Source organism: Nothobranchius furzeri, chromosome 7 (assembly GCF_043380555.1).
Source record: "Nothobranchius furzeri strain GRZ-AD chromosome 7, NfurGRZ-RIMD1, whole genome shotgun sequence".
Lineage (NCBI taxonomy): Eukaryota > Metazoa > Chordata > Actinopteri > Cyprinodontiformes > Nothobranchiidae > Nothobranchius > Nothobranchius furzeri.
The window spans coordinates 46,812,312-46,826,474 of NC_091747.1; the positions used below are offsets into that span (position 1 = coordinate 46,812,312).

At 42.4% G+C, this 14,163-nt stretch overlaps 1 protein-coding gene across 2 annotated transcripts in view; it reads left to right on the forward strand.

The window, feature by feature from the left end:
- The window catches only part of cacnb2a (calcium channel, voltage-dependent, beta 2a), a 107,157-nt gene continuing 92,994 nt past the window's right edge, over nucleotides 1–14,163 (forward strand). For both annotated transcript variants that reach the window (XM_015954650.3, XM_015954652.3), the window contains exons 1-2: nucleotides 1–703; nucleotides 3,804–3,896. In XM_015954650.3, coding sequence (XP_015810136.3) covers nucleotides 620–703; nucleotides 3,804–3,896 — 177 coding nt within the window. In that variant the 5' untranslated portion in view covers nucleotides 1–619. The remainder of the gene's footprint in view (nucleotides 704–3,803; nucleotides 3,897–14,163) is intronic.

The following is a 14,163-nucleotide window of genomic DNA, read 5'->3' on the forward strand; positions in this document are numbered from 1 at the left end:
TGGGGTTTTCATGTTCTGTAATCCATAATAATCTAATTTATAACAAATCAATACTTAAAATATTTGTCTTTGCATGGAATGAGTCTACCTCATATATAAGTTTCACCTTTTAGGTTGTATCACTGACAAAGATGAAGTTTTGCATCATTTTCAAAATGTTTGAGTTTCATCTTAAATGCCTATTCTGAACAGGCCCCTCCCATTGATGGTGTACCACCTTAAGTACAAACTATCAAATAAACAAAGTCTTATCCTATATTTCCACTTGTCAGTTGGATGACTTGCACTTTTCCTTTTTTGTTCATCCTTCACCTGGACGCTGCAACTCATCCCATCCTTTGATCAGGTGAGGAGGCAGAGGAGTTGGAGAAGAGGAGCAGCGGGTCTCAGTCCGTGTGGGAAGGGCTGATCTGATGAGCAGGCTTTCAGATGCTGAAGGCTTTTCATTTGGAAAACAAACACCAAACATCTCGATGCCCGCTGGGTTGTAGCGGCGCCTTGTGTCCGTTTCCGTTCTCCTCGACGGCGTCACCATGAGTTTTGTTTTTTATTTCAGCCAGAACTCAGCTTCTTCCTCCAGCGAAGCGGTCCTGGTGAACGCGTTTGTTCGCGTTCCCTAATGGTCGTCAACAACAGTCCGACAACTAAAGCAGGAGCAGCTCCGGACCGACTCATGGAGAGCGCAGAACACCTGGTGTTACAGGTGAGTTCGTCTCAGTTTGGTTCAGTCACGGATGTTCATATTAACCGTGATTCTGTCCCAAAAAGTATTACTCATTCGTCTCGTAATTCAGGGGGGAAAAAACAACTATTATGACTTTTAATCCCAGAACTTTGACCTCCGAATTTAAGCGTTATAAGAATTCTGACTTTTGATATCAGAGTTATAACTTTGATGCCCAAATTCTGATTTTTAAGAGCAGAATTATGAGTTTAACGCCTGAAATTAGAGTCCGACTGATAGTTTTCCCATTGCTGATCCCAATTTGTAGGAGACATGGTCGGCCGATGGTCATGTGTGCTGCCGGTTTTTATGGGCCGATATCTAAATGTTTTTCACCTTTTTTAATGCAAAAATGTCACTAAAAACATCAGTTAAAGAAAGCACATTTTTACTCTGAATTTCACTAACTGTAAAATCTTAACTTTAAAGTTAAAGTCAGACATTTAAATAAAGGTGATTTAGAGTATTTATTATAGCGCCTTCCTAGGGTTCTACAACCCCCCAAGGCGCTTCACAACACAATCAGTCATTCACCCATCCACACACTGGTCAGCTACAATGTAGCCACTGCTGCCCTGGTGCTGCCGAGCATTGGCGCCACCGGTCCCTCTGACCACCACCAGCCAACAAGTCGGGTAAAGTGTCTTGCCCAAGGACACAACAGCAGCATTCTCTGGTGGAAACTGGGATTGAACAACCTTCTGATTACTGGGCAACTCGCTCAACCTACAGAGCTACTGCTGCCCAGATGTTATTAGTGAACATGAAATTACATTTAAATGAAATTCTGCAACAGTTGGACAATGTTTTATAGAGCAACAACAAATAAGGATTTAGGTAGAGAGATCTCAATCAAGTTTTTTTACTCCGATTCCAAGAAATTTGATTTAGAGCGTCTGCTGATACTGAGTCCTGATCCAATACTTTTCAGAAAAGCATTAAAATAAAATAAAGAAAGAAAAAGTTGTCCTTTACATTTCACTTTCACTTGTTTAGGAAGTTAATTGATTAAAAACATGTTAACATCATGAAATAAAAATTTAAACCAAACCATTTTTGTTCCGTTTGAATATCTCTTGTTTCAGGATGAAATTAGAAAGTTATATTTGTTGTTTTATAAGATATAATCTGATCTTTTTCACCCAATTCTAAACTTCTTAAAATCTCATGATCTGGCCCAATTTCCGATCACGTGATCAGATCGGACCATCCCTATATTTAGCGTTTTCTAGGCATTTTAGCACGTGAGTTAGGTCAATGTTTCTGTTTCATCAGGGGTGTGTTGTGACTCATTGGGGGATAACTTTAAAGAGACAATGTGTTTTTACCATTCATTTCTGGAAATATCCATCAAATTGTTGTTGAAAATGAATGAAATGATGCCCAGTTGTTGAAAAATATTGACGGCTTTGTAACATATAACCATAAAAATACTTGGGAGTGGGTCTATGTCTCTGGGCGACACCATATTAGATGCCATGCTTCCTTCTACAGGAGCCCATGAGGACAAAATGCATTTACTGATTTGTAACAAACGGTTACAAAACGTTTGTCCTTCTTAAATGTTGTTTTCAGTGATGAAAGGGAGTCTGATGCACTTGTTATTTTGCGAAAATTTGCACTCCCCAGGGCTTTTTGACCCTAACCCCGGGTTTCCACGGGAGCCGTCAGCAGCACGTTACTGCAGCAGCACGTCTTGCTCGCGTAAGCTGGTGCTTGGCCCTTCCCACGAGGCGCGAAGCAGCAGGGGAGCAGCTGTCACCTACAGAGCACGAAGTCACACGAGTGACTTCATCAGTAAACACAACAACAAGCAGGAGAAAACTACAACATGGTTTGTGTTTTATGTTCTGTCCGTTTTATAATCGCCAATACGGACCTGAAAAACAAAGGAGACCGCTAGCTAGGTGATAACTTCTCACGGGGACGCACAGTTAGTAACCTTTTTTAAAAGTAAAGCAACCGGAAGGCAGTACGTTCTTTATTCTGAAAATCTCTGTAGCTTCTCTCCATTTCCGCGTCCGATTTCCTGTCTTTCCTTCCCCAAAAATGTCGAACTTGACCCGTTTCAGAGGCGTCGCGCGTAGAAAATAGAACCGGCGCGTAAAGGCCGCGACATGCTGCTCCTGAGACGCGGCCGACTCGCGCTGCTGACGGCTGCCGACGGCTCCAGTGGAAAAGGTTCTGTTGACCACAGCGGTTCCTATCAGCAGCTATGACGTGCTGCTGCAGTAACGTGCTGCTGACGGCTCCCGTGGAAAGCCGGGGTAATGGGCATCCGTTGGTGAGGTCTTACTCCAACACAAAAATACTGCTTGTTTGCAACGATTTAGGTATCTACAGCCCCCTATCACCAGGAAAAACGCACACTGTCACTTCGACAGATATTATTTTATACACTTCTCCATGTAATGCATTTTTATTTTCTTGTCTGATTTTGATTACCTTCATTAAAATTTATATTTTGAATAACAAACAGCTAATTCAACAGATTAATTTGGCCAAACGATGTGTTCGTAGCAAAAAAATCATAGTTTTCACAGACTGTTTGAGCTTTGTAATGAGTATTTGCAATATGTGCATTTAGCATTAAATGTGTGTATTTGTTTATGTCTGGCTCCATTATAACAATGATTGACATGACCAGCCTTTGTTTTGTATTCATGTTTAACACGTCCTGGGGCTTTGGGCTGGAATAAAATACCAACATGTATTTCTACTTTACAGTTGCTATTGACAACAAATGCTGGATGAGTTCTTGTATATTAGGCATCTCATTTTATGGCAAAGTAGACCACCCACATAATTACTATGACCAGGCGATACCAGAATTATTTAACATTGATTATGAAACCCTTAACTACTGAAATAACCATGAGATTGATGTTTGGTAAATTACTCCTACATCCTATCAGAATAAAGAACATTTATGTTTTGCAAAGTAGGATTTTTAAGTTCAGTCTGAAAAATAATAGCACTTCCCACATAGAAGAAGCAACTTTAAAAGCTAGAATGAAGACAAGCTTGTCAAAAACGCTGCAGTTAAGTTTTTTTCTGTTCTTTATTTTTTGTTCTGAAGTCTCAAAGCAAAGGAAACCAGAGGAAAAGTCGCTTTAAAGGTTCTGATGGCAGCACGTCCTCCGATACCACAACCAACAGCCTTGTTCACCAGGTAAGGCAGACAAAAGTTTAACTTAAACCTTATTTCATGTTTTCATTTAGAATAAGGTGGGGACTTGTGTTTAATATTCTTCCATCCCAGGGGCAATGTTTATTGGCCTCAAGCAAGAAGGCAAAAGGCAGGTGGTGATGTTTTTCTTGTGTTTGCATGAGACCCGACCATTGTTTTCTTGTGCATTTTTTATTTATCTTAGTTGTTTAAGTTTAGTAGGACATCATAAGTATAATAACAAAACTTTGTCTTTGTACAGGAAGTAGTTTTTGGAAAAAAGGATATCCCCATATGGGGACAAGTGGTTTATTTTTGCATTTAAAAATGTTTTTTTATTATTTGAGACTGAAAGGTGTCAATTAGTCTAATATCCAAATTTCAGCATTTTGTTAGAAGTACTTTTCTCAAAAATGTGTGTCCACATATGAGGACAATAGGTCTATCCAAACTGTATGACCCACAAAGACACAGTTGGTTAAAAATTTATAAACCAGTTTATTTTGACCATAGAGCATTAGGAAATCGAACAGTATTGCTAACAGTTTTTAGTTTCATGCCCCTAACATGACATGGCTTTACAAAAAGTGCAAAAAAAAAAAAAGTATAAAGCCTTTTTTTATGCAATAAACTTGAACTTCGTTGTTGTTGTCGTCGTCGTCTTCCTCCGCTTATCCGGATCCGGGTCGTGGGGGCAGCATCCCAACTAGGGAGCTCCAGACCGTCCTCTCCCCGGCCTTCTCCACCAGCTCCTCCGGCAGGACCCCAAAGCGTTCCTGGACCAGATTGGAGATGTAACCTCTCCAACGTGTCCTGGGTCGACCTGGGGGCCTCCTGCCGGCAGGACATGTCTGAAACACCTCCCCAGGGAGGTGTCCAGGAGGCGTCCTGACCAGATGCCCAAACCACCTCAACTGGCTCCTTTCGATCCGGAGGAGCAGCGGTTCTACTCCGAGTCCCTCCCGAATGTCCAAGCTCCTCACCCTATCTCTAAGGCTGAGCCCGCCTCCCTTTATTGTACCTGAACAAATCCATTTTGATCAAAATAAACAAACTATCAAAATGAAATGTCATCAATGTTCGTAAACAGCCTCTTGAACAGACACTTGACTACTTTCATTGACAACCTCTTTTCCCCAAAGCAGTTTTCCAACCTACACAGAAAAGCCATCCTTTCAAGCTTTGTGAGAGTCAAGCTTGTGAAATGCTGCAAAGCAGTTGCGTTCACTCTGTAAGCACAGGAACACATTGCACGTCATGCAACATACACGAAGGGGTTTTCAAGACCACCATCTCAGGGAGATGAACAGCAGTACATGTGCGGACTGAGACATGTGGGACTGGAGTGACCTGAGACCTTTTGCCTGGTTTGAGTTGGTGTACATCCTCTTCCTCTGCATCTACAACACTAGCATCTGAGGGATACCATTTTTGCTGAGGAATACCTGAGCTACTACCAAATGAAACTCAAGAAACTTCATGGTAGCCTTTCTTGGGGTGCCTTTTTCTTGCTCATCTTGGCGATACAGCAGCCAGCTGTTAGCTAGGGCAAGATCAGTGAAGTGCATCAACATGCGAATGGTCCATTTTTTGGTTCAGACACTCATTCGGTAGTAGCTCATCATCCTGTCTGACAAGTCTACCCCACCCATTTTAGCGTTGTACTCTTGCACAATACTTGGACAAGTGACGATCACATATTTTTTGTCTTTCTTGGACCATCGCTGGCAGGTATCTTCGGGTTGTTTGGCATGAATGGCAGAAAGCGTCACAACTGGCTTGTTGTTGTACCATTTGACTACACACAGTTTCCCATCTGCTCGGGTGACTGTCGCTGAGGCCCCTCTTCCTTGCTGTTTCAGGGTTTTGTCACTCGGTAGCTTCTCCATTGCCTTGGAGACCTGGTTCTTCATCACTGTACCAGTAAGGTACACCTGCTTCTCCAGCATGAAATCTACAGCTGGTATGGTGGTGAAGAACTGATCACAGTACAGCTTTGTACCAGCATGTAGTGTTCCACACAGACGTTTGATTACCAGTGCACCTAAACCCAGTCCTTCTGAGTCCTCAACCTGCAAACTCAATGTTTTTGCATCTTGATAGACTTCAAAGTCCAGTACAATTCCACCTGGTGATGCCAGAACAAAGTTCTTCACCCCTACTGGATTGGGCTTTAGTGACACATACTGTCGGAACGGACAGGCTCCAGTAAACTGGATCATCTGCTCATCTATTGAGGCACATTCTGGTTGAGCCTGAAGGCAACATCCTTTGAGTACATGATCCATAAAAGGTCTCACCTTCCAGAACCTGTCCGCTTTCTTCTGGTTTTCTGGAATATCATCATCAATTACTGCTTTCAGATTGCTCCTTAGTTTGAAAAACCGATCACATGACATTCTGTCACTAATGGCAGGGATCTGAAAAGCATTGGACCAGAACATTCTTGTGTGGGGATAATGCACACAGGACATCAAGATTGCTGCCCCAAAAATGTGGTAAATTTCTTCCACTGTAGTATTGAGCAACTTGCCATTTTTAGCTAGTGACATGCTATTTGTGCAGTCAGCAAGGAGTTTCATCAACTGTGAGTCCATATACTGCTCCACAATCTATTGGCTGCCAGTTTGCTCGTTCATTTATCAGGTCATCCTTTTCACCCTGAAACTAGACAATGTTTGGAGTAAATGGAGCAGATTTCCAGCGCTGTCCACGTCCATCGTTGCTCGGGTCTCCTCTGGGCTCTCTATGTACTGGTTCATCCTTGTTCAGAGCTGATGCAAAAAATACATAAACTTTTTTTAGTAATGCACTTATAATTTTAAAGCAATTAAAGAGTCAAGGTGAAAATATAACAAAATTGTCCTCTGGCTCATATTCATTCTCAACGCGCTGTCGTTGACACCCATGCTTGTGCACATGTGGATGGAGTGGCTCATTTTCATCATTGCTGTCAGGATCTCCTTCAGATGGTCTATAATCTTCATCTGAATCATCCTCTGGTGAATGTTCTTCTGAATCATTAGGATGATGCTCCACAGTCATATCATCAAAAAAATGTGGAACATTTCCATCCAAAGCCAGATCATTGTCTTCACCATCTGATAAACCTTTAACATCAGAGTTTTCTGCTATTGCATTGAGCAGTTGATCTGCTTTTGACAATGAAAAATTTCCTGTAACAATAAAATAATAAAATAACCTCCAAACTGCAGTAAAAATTCATAAAAAAAACATAGATTGCATACATATGACTCGGACTTGCTTGCTAGTTAGCTAGCTAATTGTTTCTAAAGCTGAATAAAGGTCTCACTTGCAAGAAATAATTGTTTTTTTAATGCTCAAAACATTTTCAAGCTTATCTGAACACATAGTTGTAAAAAATTTTTAATTACAATATTTATTTTCACCTGTAAATTTTTGCTAAACTTTGCAAGTTTATCTTGCCGCATGGCACAATTGAGAACCTAAAATAATCACGTTGTCCTCAAACAAGTACTTCATGTTTAGGTACATTTTATTTGGCTAATCTTTTCAAAATACCACACATTTGCAATTCATATGAAGCAATAGACTGGGGTTGAGGTCTGGAGACTGGCTAGGCAACTCCAGGACTTTCATATGCTTCTTACGGAGCCACTCCTTTGTTGCTCGGGCGGTGTGTTTGGGATCATTGTCGTGTTGGAAGACCCAGCCACGTTTCATCTTCAAAGCTCTCACTGATGGAAGGAGGTTTTGGCTCAAAATTTCACGATACATGGCCCCATTCATTCTGTCCTTAACATGGATCAGTCGTCCTGTCCCCTTAGCAGAAAACAGCCCCAAAACACGATGTTCCCACCCCCATGCTTCACAGTAGTTATGATGTTCTTGGGATGCAACTCAGTATTCTTCTTCCTCCAAACTCGACGAGTTGAGTTTATACCAAAAAGTTCTACTTTGGTTTCATCTGACCACATGACATTCTCCCAATCCTCTGCTGTATCATCCATGTGCTCTCTGGCAAACTTCAGACGGGCCTGGACATGCACTGGCTTCAGCAGCGAAACATGTCTGGCACTGCAGGATTTGATTCCCTGCCGTTGTGGTGTGTTACTGATGGTGACCTGTGTTACTGTGGTCCCAGCTCTCTGCAGGTACTTCACCAGGTCCCCCCGTGTGGTTCTGGGATTCTTGCTCACCATTTTCATGATCATTTTGACCCCGCGGGATGAGATCTTGCGTGGAGCCCCAGATCGAGGGAGATTATCAGTGGTCTTGTATGTCTTCCATTTTCTGATAATTGCTCCCGCAGTTGATTTTTTCACACCACGCTGCTTGCCTATTGTAGATTCACTCTTCCCAGTCTGGTGCAGGTCTACAATTCTTTTCCTGGTGTTCTTCGAAAGCTCTTTGGTCTTGGCCATAGTGGAGTTTGGAGTCTGACTGTTTGAGGCAGTGGACAGGTGTCTTTTATACAGATAATGAGTTCAAACAGGTGCCATTAATACAGGTAACGAGTGGAGGACAGAAAAGCTTCTCAAAGAAGACGTTACAGGTCTGTGAGAGCCAGAGATTTTCCTTGTTTGAAGTGACCAAATACTTATTTTCCACCCTGATTTACAAATAAATTCTTTAAAAATCCTGCCATGTGAATTCATGGATTTTTTTTTCACATTCTGTCTCTCACAGTTGAAGTGTACCTATGATGAAAATTACTGACCTCTGTCATCATTTTAAGTGGGAGAACTTGCACAATCGGTGGCTGACTAAATACTTTTTTGCCCCACTGTAAATATCATACACAGTTGAGGAAATGTTGGTTTAAGTACCTGATATGAAGTGGTCGCTGCATAAGCGAAAACCTTTACTCTCGGGGTCCTACAGCTTCATTTTAGTGGCCACTAGCACGTTTTGTTACAATGATCCAACGTTTGCGGCGCTCCGGATCTTGGGAATCCTGTAAATGGCTCATTCCTTATGTCGTCCGCGTCTGTTCTACATCCTGGGGCACAACAGGAATCTACCATATTTCCCGTTTGATTGAGTTTTCTGACAGTAACAAATAGTCCAGCTGCGGGCTTCTGCATGCCAATATGGCGCCGTTTCGATTTGAACTGTTGCATGCCGGGAGAAGTGACGTCAACTCCCGGAGCTCTATGGGACTTTAACTTTACCCCGATGGCATGCTGCCTTCACCTGGCAATTGCGTGATCTCTGTGTGTGTGCCATACTGAAAAAAACAGTATGCTATGTTTTGGATGCTGGTATGCTTGTCCAGCGTGCAACGCTAGTTCAGCATGGAACAGCATTCGAGAAAGAGCACAAGTATAGCACATTGTAGATATACCTGGCATTCATTCAAAGTTTGGATCTTACCATTTAGTCCTGGAGTGTGAGTGGACCTCCAATCTTTGTTTTTCTTTTGGCATTTACAAGATAAGATAAGATAAGATAAGATAAGATAAGATAAGATATGTGGGACATCTCTGTCCCACACCTTGGGTGCCGCAGTCTCCCACTAAAGGAGCTGCTCATAGCTGTCAAAGTCCCCTGCATGGGATGGGAGATATTATCCAACATGGATGACAGTTTAGCTGTCATTTTCCTGTCACTAACCACCTTCACAGGGTCCAGGGGGCATCCTAGAACCGATACAGTAGCTCAGACTAGCATTAGCAGTAGCTTGGGCAAGCATTAGCAGTAGCTTGGGCAAGCATTTGCGGTAGCTCAGGCTAGCATTTGCAGTAGTTCGGACTAGCATTAGCAGTAGCTTGGGCTAGCATTTGCAGTAGCTCGGGCTAGCATTTGCAGTAGCTTGGGCTAGCATTTGCAATATTTTGCAAGTATTAGCTGTAGCTCATGCTATCGTTAGCTGTATGTCGGGCTAGCATTGTTCTGTGGTTAGCATTACCACCACCTGCATTTTTATGTTGCAGATTCTTAAGTTGGCTGGGAGATGCTAATGTAAAGCATTGTGTTTCTAAGCTTATAACATGTTAAACCAGCCTTTCTCAGAACACACCATTTCTTCGTGGTCATTACAACATTACTAATTTACACAGGAAAGCAGAGACAGCACAGATGGTTATGGTACGATAGGGATGCACACATAACGGTACTGGTCTGATATGTGAATCTGGGCCAATATTAACAAACAATATTTTTTACATCTAGTAGCCATTTGTGTATCAGTTTCAGAAGGCAATGGGGTAATAACGTGTAATTGTTTGGTCATATGATAGTAATCATCTCATAAGCTTAAATGTGCTTGGTGCGAGTATATAATAATATATTATATTGATATATATAATTTTTTATATTTGGGGTAATTGCATGAATCTGGCAATATGATATATATGACAATACATGGAAGACAATACAATATGTTGCAATACTAAAGACTAGACTATATTTGTGATTTTTGGACTCAACTTAATTGAAAAACTCAGGCCAGATGCCTTCAAGTGTTAACGCTTGTTGCTTTGTCTGAGTAAAGGCTGTAAAAACTGCTACCGCCTAGCACTCGACGTTTCAATTGCACCACACAAAGGAAATATAGTAAATAAAAGATGTATACATTGCTTTTAAACATCCGTTCAGTATCATTACACAAAATATCACAATATTTTAGTGTATTGATACCGTAAATCCTCTAATATTGGCCTGTATTCAATTAACGGCCGGTTATCACATTTTGGCCGATGTCGGAGTCTGCGAAGGTGAATAATGGCCGGTTTTTTATTGTGGCCGGGTGGAATGTGGTCACAAGCAAGTACGGGGCGCGGTTGTGTCATCCGTCTCACTTTTGATTTGCCAGTGATAGACCGCGAGGGTAACTTTAACTGTGCGTAGACGAAGAGGAGACGAAAATTTGATATCAAGTTCAAAGAGAACGTGCTGATTATGCTGCAGAACACTCTGGGGAGCAGTAGGGGTTGTATGAACTAGTCACTAGTCGACTTCACCGCTCTATAGTGACCTTTTATGCCTGTCATCGAACAGTCGCTGTCACGTGATAATGACCGGTGTAACGGAATAGAGTGATGTAACTATCTAGAGTTGTATTTTAATACACTGTAAGTAGATCACTTGTTATAATCAGAAGATAGGCTGTTTTTATCATCAGGGAGTTTAATTAAACACTCTGTATTGACTTTGAGACAAGAAAAGAGAGAGAGTTGGGATTGTTTGAGAATCTTTAATTTCTTAATTATAAATTCTTAACAATCTACCAGGACTAACTCTGTGATGGATGAAAATGGATTTGGATGTTGTGTTGGTGCGTGTGTGTGTGTGTGTGTGTGGTTGGTTCAGACTCCTTAGGCTGACGTCATTGAATCTGGTCGTCTTTGTTATGACTAGATATTACGAGGCTTATAAAGTGATGACATGAGCTGCTATTTTGCCGTGTACGTACCCAGTGGGGGGCCTCCCAGGTAGATCAGGAAATGCCAGGTCCAAGAACCTCGGATGTGTACTGGAGCTGTTCGGAGCAGCGGTCGCAGCACGTCAAAGCCCGTCTGAAGGGTCGACCCCGGTACCAATCGGCAGCGTCAGCAGGTGCTCTTATTTTGAAAGGATGTCGTCTGGTTGTTAAACGACGAAAATCTCCAACTTCACAGTTCTAGTTTAAAGAAGAAAACACATCTGGCCAGGCTGTGCTTTTCTTTGGGATGACGGTGACTAGAACTGAAGTCAAAATGGAACTGAGCTTAAAATGGCGTTGCCTTGTTTTATATCTCTGAATTGTTGATAAGTTTTAGTAAAGCGGATTGGACACTTTAAGTCAACAAGCCAGATTCTCCTGCGGCAGCCGAAAGCTCTGATTGGTTGGAACAATGTGTCATGCGTTTCTATGGAGATGAGGGTCAGTCTGTCTGTGCAATAGTCCTGTTTTCATTAAACACATAAATCATGACATCTTTATTCCACAGATCATTCACTTGATTATTATTGATCAACATATGTTTTGCTTAATTTTTTAAATCACAAATAAAGTACTTTGATTAAGTAAAAGCGTTCTTCTTCCCCTTCGGACTCTTCTCCTGGAATGTAAACAGTCTGAGGAACACCCGACCTTGGCTTTTATACACGGGTGTTACTGTGTACAGGGGCAGCTGTGTGGAGCTGAAAATTCCGAACTTCATAACCTTACATATCCCCCCTTTTCAAGGTCAATGTGGTCCTTCAAGAGACCACTTGGTCGTTGAACGAACCCAAGTTATGAAGAACCTTGACAACAGAACAGGATGCGATCCCAAGGGAACAGACATCTGTGGTGAGGTACGAACCCCACGCCGGAGAACAGTCTCGCATACTCCTCAGGAAGAACACAAGTCAGCAGGTTATTAATTATTCCCCATGGAAGCCATAAACGAAGCAACAGCAACTTTATATCCTCACGGGCAACAAAGCAAAGCAGGAGCAAATCTTGTACGTATCCACGAACAGGGTAGTATTCCAATTAAAAATCTATTGTTGTATCCGCAGGCAGGGTAATATTCCAAATAAAAATTGAACTTTGAAAGAGTACTTATCGTAATCCACAAAAAGGGAAGAGCAGTTGACAGTAATCCCAACGAATGAGGTGTCCCAGCAGCCATGCCGGAACCACAGTCGTCCAAGGCCAACGAGCCGGAGCACCCTCAGGAGTAGTCGATGCAGATGACGAGTCACGGATCCACCCCCAGGAAGCAGGATCCTCACAAGCTCAGCAGAGGAGAGAGAGCACAGTGTAGGCACTTCAATGTAGACACGACAAAAGTGCATTTCATGTCATCAAAGAAATAAAAAATAATAAAAACCTAACTCTATGAGTGCCTTTTGTACTATGTGTTAGTTTATGTGTAATTACCCATGAAGTGAAGAAATGGATGCAGCCCTGTCTGTGTTAGACGCAAAAAGGGATGATGCGAGAAGCTGAAAAATGAACGAAACCCTAACTGGTATCAGTGAATCCTCACTGTAAATACAAGCTGTCAGGACAGGGGCAAAATTGGTTATAGCCCCGTAGGATAAATCAAAGAATTGATAATCACAAACACAATATTCACTGTTAAAATCAACTGGTCAAAGGTACTATAAAAAAACAGAAATGTAAATCAGTACTAAAATGTAAATCAGTGGTTAGTAATCATGTTCATGTTAATGTACCCCTAAGGAATTGTGATTAGTAAAGATTAAAAAAAACAAAATTTTGGACAACAGTACTATGTGTCCTAACCCACTCACTGTTACCTGGCCGTTTACCTGACTCCAGGAGCCCACAGCACGTCCGTCTCAACACACCTTAAGTCTGCACGTGACGTATAACAGGAAAGACAACCATGTACACTCACAAACAAACAAATTTGTGTAATCAGAGATAGAAATCTGTGGAACCAATGGGACGTATTTATCACCCTCCCTTTTGAAGTCGGTGGATTGTTGTTGTCGGTATCGGCCAAATCTGTGGGACCCTTGTGCAGTTTGATATGGTCCCTGTGTACCCATTTGTAGACGGGCGCCTTGTTTTTGTCGGCGATCTTGATCTGATACACGACCGGAGAGATCTTATCTGTAATCAGGTATGGACCCGACCATTTGGGCAAAAGTTTCTTAGCCAGCTTCCCCGAGGTCGCATTATTGTTACCCGTTTTGGGAGTGAAAATGTAGTACCAGGCCTGATCACCTACATCGAGTTCGGAATGTGAGGCTTTCTTATCATAATAAGTTGTTCTGCCTTCAGCTGACTTTTCCAGAGATGCCTGTGCGAACGAGAATGCTGCAAGCAGGTGAGTTCTCAGGTCCTGCAAGTATTGGCCGCTCGTACAAGCCGAGGCTGTGTCGGACCGAACCGGTCGTTGATACAGCAGGTGAAGCGGTAGGGTCATTTGTCTGCCTGTCATCATGTTCAAGAAGATGTTGAACTCAGCTGGCGAGTTGGAATAACCAAAAGGACACCGGGTGAAGGTGTACTGCCGGTTGGCAAAGGAGAAAGCAAGTTTGTGTTGGTCCGATTCGTGGACGGGAATCGTCCAAAATCCGGACGCAATGTCAAGTGTGGAAAAGTACTTAGCATCTTTCACTTTTGGAAGCTCCTGCTCCAGGCGTGCCATAGGCCACCTAGACAAGGGGACCTGTTTGTTGAGTTGCCGGTAGTCAATGGTAAGTCGCCACTTACCATTAGGCTTCAGTACCGGCCACAACGGAGCCGAGTAGGTGCTGTTGCAGGGTCGAATGACCCCGTTAGCCAAGAGGCTGTCAATGATTTCCTGGACCGGTTATATGGACGCCAGGGGAATCTTGT